The following is a 6,877-nucleotide window of genomic DNA, read 5'->3' as shown; positions in this document are numbered from 1 at the left end:
ATTATTGGAAAGCCTTTATGAGACTACAGATGTGGACGTGAAAGCGCTTTGTAAGTAGTTGGCATTTTACCTGCGTTAGTGAGGATCTCTGTTTTTTTTTGTTTTTTTTTTTTTGTCATCTCTGACTCTCCTTCCTCTTCCTACGCGATACTTCCTTCCCTCGGCGACAGGGGCCGCTGCGCTGCGCGGGCGCCGACAGTCTCTCTAGCCCGTCGCGCCGGCTGCTCACTGGTGGCTATAAGTGGCAGCGCCGGGCTCATCGAGGCTTCAGTCCACTGCTGCCGGGGCCGGGGCCCGGGTTAGTGCTGGAGCTGGACCAGGAGGAGCTGCAGCTGGGCCGGGGCGGAGCGCTCCCCCGCGCCGGGGCCGAAAGGAGGAGCGTGTTGCTGCTGGCCCACCGCGAGCCGCCCCCAGCCCGCGCCGAGGCGCCTTCCCGCCAGGCCGCCTGCCTCCGACCTTCCGCCTTTCTCCATTTCCCCGGAATCTCAGCCCGGTGCGCCTGGACCCCTGCCCTTCTCTGGGTGGACAAGCTCCCGGCCGCCTCCCGGTTTCACTCCTTTGCAGCCTGGGTTCCCAGCTCCCTCTCTCCTTTTCCTGGACTGGGTCTCACTCCCTTTGGTCCTCTTCCTTTAGCTCAGGCTCCCTACCGCTTCCCTCAGCCCAGAGTCCCAGCTGCTCAGTCACTTTCCTCAGCCAAAGGTCCCAGCCTCCCCTCTTCCTTTCCCTTGCACGGGTCCAGCCTGTCCTGCCCTTTCTTCTATTCCTGGGGCTCAGTTTCCCACATCCCTCCCCTCCTCCCAGGGCCGGAGTTCCAGAACTTTTGATCTCCTTCCGTGGTCTTTCCTGGGTCTTTGTCCCCTTTCCCCACTTTAGAGATCCAGATTGCAAACTCAGGCTCCCTCCACTCCCAGAAAATTCCTTCCACCGAAATGCCTCTCTAAAACATGAACTTTTCCTAGAGACTACGTTAGTTTGTCTTCCCACTTGCTGACCCTTTGCTACCTATGTGCCCGGTTTTACTCTCACTTCGCTAAGGTCGAGGCCGGCTCGGGGAGCACCACCATGCTTCTGCAGTCTGGCATCTGTGGCCTCTCTCCACCTCGGATCTTCCCTTCCTTGCTCGTGGTGGTCGCTTTGGTGGGGCTCCTACCTGTTCTCAGCAGCCATGGCCTCCAGCTCAGCCCAACTGCCAGCACCATTCGAAGTTCAGAGCCACCGCGGGAACGCTCGATTGGGGATGTCACCACCGCCCCACCGGAGGTCACCCCAGAGAGCCGCCCTGTTAATCATTCCGTCACTGATCATGGCATGAAGCCGCGAAAGGCCTTTCCAGTCCTGGGCATCGATTACACACACGTGCGCACCCCCTTCGAGATCTCCCTCTGGATCCTTCTGGCCTGCCTCATGAAGATAGGTAAGTCCTGTTCGCTCCGATGCTGCAGTCGTCTCCAGACTGGTGAGCTTGCCCCATCTCACACCATTTGGGGCTGTCCAGGAATAAGTATCTGAATTACCCCCATAAGGTAGGCCAGTCTCCATACTGCCATCTTGGTTCTTCTCAAGCTCCAGCTCTGTGGCCTCTGATCTGTGATCTGAGGCTCCCCAGATTGGAGTCAGCACTGTGCACGGAAGAGAGCAGGATTAGAGATGGGATGCCTCCGATCCTGGGTTCCTTCAGTAAGGCTTCCACGACTGGAAAGTCTCCTCTGGCTGGGCCAGACTCCCAGGGGAGCCAGGCACCCTGCTGTGTGTGAGCCAGAAAGGAGTGTCTTCTGGTGAGTGGCACATTCTGCTCTGTCAACAGCAACCAGTGCAATTTATGACAGACTTCACTGGAGTGTGTTCCAGGATGAGGTATATTTCTACTTGGCCTGCTTGAGGAGTTTGAGCATAGTGGAGACCTGGATGCAGGAAACTTACAAGTGTGGTGGAACACAGGGGATCCCCATATTCTCACCTTTCCTTCATCTCCAGAATGTTATCTGTCAGCTTTGCCTGCTCAGGCTGGTTAGGATCCCCTGAGTCAGTTTCCGGCCCAGGAATGCCATACTTTATACAATCTGTGGGACAATTTCTGAAGTCTGTTTTGGGAGTGGAGGGAGAGTAGAGGAGGTTGAGGCTTGGTCTGAGCCCAGCTCACCCCCAGGTTGCTGCCTGGCTGTGTTTCAGGGTGTTGTCTGGCCTGCTGCTCAATCAAGTAGGTGAGGTACAGGGGGAGCGCCTGTGGATGTTCAGGCCTGAAGAGACTTAGAAACCTTTTGGGGAGAATGAAACAGAAAAGTTATTCCCTCTCAGAGTGTTGGTCTCCCTGCTAGGCCTAAGTACCCTGTTATGCTGAGTGGGGGAGCTCACTGGAGCCTGCATAGCCCAAAAGTCCCTGGAAGTGGTGTCCAGGGGACTTTGAAGCCTGCCTGTGCATTTTCAGCTTGCCCCCAGCTGTCTGTGGAAGGTCCTGGGACTTGCTGTCCCCTTTGCCTGAGATTTAGGTTTGGAGATTTGGCAGGAAACCTTCCAGCTCTCCCAAGGACATGAAGAATTTGAGCAGTGCTGCCGGCCTGGTGTGAGCAGGCTCTGGGACATGCTGCGGGAGGGAAGCGGTGCCTCTGATTTGATAGATCCAGGAGCTGGGTTCCTGGTGCAGGGCTCTTGTGCTAAACTGGTCACAGTAGCAGAGCCTTACGTGGAACTAAGCCATCAGTACCTATACCCTGACGGCAGTTAGCTTCCTGGAGAAAAATCAAGGACTGGACAAGGGGAACCATGTGTACTGATTCCAACATAAATGCATGACCTTGAATAGCTGAGGCCTTTTTCTGCAGGTCCGCCTCACGTGTGAAATGGGTAAGACTCTCAATTTGACCATATCAATTAAGTTATGAAACATCATCTTATTTGCTGTAAGAAGCTTTAGTAACAGTGATGTCATTTGACTATGTGAGACCAGGAGGAAACCTCACAAGTGCTATCTATAAATTGCCTCCTGTCTCCAATCCCCTCACCTCCGCACCACACCTGGCATGATATTAGGGCATTCGGGGCTGGCAGGCACACTTCGAGTCTCCGTGCCTGCTGGTGGGACGACTGCGTGACCACAGAGACCCCACTCTAGGCAGTCAGAAGTTTGTCCCTACAGACCTGATATCTCTAGTGCTAATGAGGTCAGCTTGGCCTGGCCTGCTTTGTCACCACCCAAGTGCTGTGCCCAGGACCCTGGGCAGCTGGAGAGCAGAGATGGTGCCATGGCAACAGTATCAGTCTAGAAGTCGGGAAAACCTGGCTTCTCTTCCCACCTCCCTCTGTCCTTGGACCAGCCACGCCCCCCTACCCGTCGGTTGATCTTCGTGGTCCCTTCCAGGTATGATATTTCTGTCATTCCACTGACTCTGGGAACTCTGGCAAGTCATTCAGCCTTGGGCCTCAGTTTTCCCATCGTAAAATGATGAGGCTGGACTTGGTCTCCTTTCCAAAAGTCTGTTTCTGCCTCTGAAAACGGGAGCTCTGGCAGCTGGCCATGAGTGGAGAGAAAGGCAGCCAAAAGATCTGAAGAGTCCCTGTCCAGGCCACAAAAATGAAAGCCCATTTCCCCAGTTTCGCCTTTGCAGTGTAGAATTAAGCTACCACTCTGCCACTTAGCAGTTTCTCTGAGCCTCAGTTTCCTCATGTATAAAATGGGAACTATGCAGGGCGCAGTGGCTCACACCTGTAATCCCAGCACTTTGGGAGGCTGAGATGGGTTGATCGCTTGATGGGGTCAGGAGTTTGAGACCAGCCTGGCCAATATAGTGAAACCCCTTCTCTACTAAAAATGCAAAAAAATTAGCTGGGCGTGGTGGTGGACACCTGTAATCCTAGTTACTCGGGAGGCTGAGGCAGATGAATTGCTTGAATCTGGGAGACAGAGGTTGCAGTGAGCCAAGATTGCGCCATTGCACTCCAGCCTGGGCAACAAGAGGGAAAATCTGTCCCCCGCCCCCAAAAATCATAAAATAAAATGGGAGCTAATAGTATCCAGTTATAGTGCTATTAATGTGATGATTAAATAAATTAATGCATATACAATTGAGTTCATGGCCGGGCTCTGTGGCTCACGCCTGTAATCCCAGCACTTCGGGAGGCTGAGATGGGCGAGTCACCTGAGGTCTGGAGTTTGAGACCAGTGCGACCAACATGGAGAAACCCCATCTTTTAAAAAAAAAAAAAAAAAAAAAAGTTAAAAAAAAATTGAGTTTGTACATATAGGAAGTGTTCAATGAGTGGCAGCTGCCCCTGTTAATATTTTAACCACCTACAGCAAATGCATCCCTACCTCAGCCTCCTACAACCTTCCTCTGAGCTGAAGGATTACAACTCTCTTAAACCTAGGCTGCCACTGGGGTCCTTCCTTAAGGTTTCAGGGTTTCCGTGTGTCCTGTTCTGTTCACTTGAGCTGGTTGTGGTGAGAGGGAAGATGGCACCAGCTGCCCTGTGGGATAGTGGTGGGGGCTGAGGCCATGCTCCCTCTGCGCTTTCTGATACCCAAGAGCCTGGGAGCTTATTTTGGGGTCTTGCCTATTCTCTCAACACCCCAGCGTGGGTAGGAGTTATATTGGAGCCCTCATTCTGTCATCTATGGCAGCTGCTTCCCAAGCAGGTTACCCTCCTTTAAGAATAGAAAGTGCTTTGTTCAGTTCTCCTTCCTACCCTAACCATGGAGCAGAGTCTCAGGTAGACTCTTGCAGAGACTGGGGTGGGAGGAACAGGGTGGGAGCTGAAGTTCTAGAATAGTTGCTTCTGAGTTCTAGTCTACCTCTGACTCAAGGGGTGACATTAGGCAAGTCACCTTCCTTCTCTGGGCCTCTTTTCTCTCCCCAACAGTCAGAAATTCTTGCTTTTCCTTAATGGGGAGGGGCTGGTGGTACGAAGGGGATTTCGCCTATTGGGAAAACTATGGGGATTACTCAACCCTTAGGGGTTAGGTGCATTCCCCGCCCCACATTGTGCTTTGGACCTTACAGGAACTCTGCTTTGTTCTGAGTTCACCTGACTCCCACCTAGTACTTGTTCCAAGGGAGAGCCTCACTGTAACCCAGCTCACCACTGGCATCTCCTGCATTTGTTTACCCATATTCCTAACCCAGAATGCCTGGCAGAGGCCCAGGAGCCCATAAAGCAGGTATTCATCTTGTCTCCTGACCAGGGACACAAAAGCCTTCTTTTGTCCCTTTACATCTTAGAGCTTTTTTTGGTTTTGGTCTTTGCAAGGCTAATCCTGCCATCTCCTCTGTAGAACAAGTCTGTGAATGGGGAGATGGGGTCACTGCCCACTTCACATGCATGGATATCAGACCCAGCAACTGGTTTCCTGTAAGAATGACACTAGAAGGTGTCTCTCACTTCTCAAAAGAAGAGAAGAACAAATAGCTTAAAGGTCACCTTGAAATGTCTCAAGAAGCCCAGATGGGACTCTCTGAAAAGAAAGAGAAGACCTTTTTCTCTTTGGGAAAATAGCAGACTGACTGCAGAACAGTTGGAGGAGGTCAGATGGGGACTAGGAGGAAGGCTTCAGGTAGGACATGTGTCTCTAGGAGTGCCAAGCCACTTAGAGGGCTGAGTTGGTCAGACTGCCCAGACTTCATTCAGCTGAGCCCCCACGAAGCTTGCCTTTCCTCTCCTTCCCAGCCAGCCCCATGGCGTCCAGCCCTGGTATAAAGGAAAGACGTGGTCAGAAGCCCTGGCTTCTGCTCCTGACACTGCCTCTTGGTACCTGTGTGGCCATGAACCTTGAAGTTCATGCACCTCATTCTCTGAACCTGACTTACCTCATCCTTAGGACCAATGTAGAAGCTGAATGTGGGTGCCTGGTAGAGTGCCCAGCTCACTGTAGTAAGTTTCAGGGCCATGCAAACTCTTCTCCTTTTGGGTGGTCTTCCCAGCCCATAGCAGTCACTTTCTCTTTCTCCCCCAAACCCTTTTCCCTTATTGTTTATCCATGACATTGGCATTAGGACTTGCCTGCCTTGTGACATCTCCTGTGTTGAATGTGTGTGTGTGTATTTTAATAATAGTTGCCACTTGGTATCTACAGAGTAGTGTCAGGCACTTTATAAAAGCAACCTTTTTTAATCCCTACTCAAATCATATGAGATAAAAGCTGTCTCTGTTTGCAGATGAGGAAGTGGCTCAGAGAGGTTATCTTCAGTGGTGTTGAATTGCTATTTATTTTCTGTTCAAGTCTTGGCATAGCTTCTTAGAGGGGTACAGCTGCATCTCCTGCCTCTGGCATTCCCCACAGCAGATGCACACAGCTCTGCACTGAGAAGCACCCAGCTCACTGCACCTGCACTCAGGAATTGTAGGACTCCCACTAGGAGTTGGGCACATGTCATTAGTGGGAGCCCTGTCCCTGTCCTTGCCTAGAGAAAGCTGTAGGTGCTCTGTGTCTCGCTGTGCACCTATCCTTTGTTCCTGTGAGTCACCTTGCATGCACTGCAGGATTCAGGTAGGGCCTATCCCTTGTTCTCTGCTAGTGACCCTCCCTGCCATCTGTCTGTCAGTGCCCTTTCAGCCATCAGACCAGAGCTTGAGTCTTCCCTGCTTGGGCAGGGGAGTGCCAGGTAAAGGGTGGTTTCCTGAGCCGGGCGCGGTGGCTCAAGCCTGTAATCCCAGCACTTTGGGAGGCTGAGGCGGGTGGATCACGAGGTCAAGAGATCGAGACCATCCTGGTCAACATGGTGAAACCCCGTCTCTACTAAAAATACAAAAAATTAGCTGGGCATGGTGATGCGTGCCTGTAATCCCAGCTACTAAGGAGGCTGAGGCAGGAGAATTGCCTGAACCCAGGGGGCGGAGGTTGCGGTGAGCCGAGATCGCGCCATTGCACTCCAGCCTGGGTAACATG

At 52.3% G+C, this 6,877-nt stretch overlaps 1 protein-coding gene across 1 annotated transcript in view; it reads left to right on the top strand.

Moving 5' to 3' along the window:
* Positions 1–228: 228 nt before the first annotated feature.
* The window catches only part of SLC9A1 (solute carrier family 9 member A1), a 57,394-nt gene continuing 50,745 nt past the window's right edge, over positions 229–6,877 (top strand). Inside the window, exon 1 of the mRNA XM_032300234.1 lies at positions 229–1,414. Within this exon, the coding sequence (XP_032156125.1) occupies positions 1,063–1,414 (352 nt within the window). The 5' untranslated portion in view covers positions 229–1,062. The remainder of the gene's footprint in view (positions 1,415–6,877) is intronic.

This window comes from Sapajus apella, unplaced genomic scaffold, assembly GCF_009761245.1.
Source record: "Sapajus apella isolate SASKATOON/1434 unplaced genomic scaffold, GSC_monkey_1.0 scaffold43, whole genome shotgun sequence".
Lineage (NCBI taxonomy): Eukaryota > Metazoa > Chordata > Mammalia > Primates > Cebidae > Sapajus > Sapajus apella.
The sequence above is the reverse complement of the archived record's forward strand: the minus strand, read 5'-3'. Positions and strand labels throughout refer to the sequence as shown.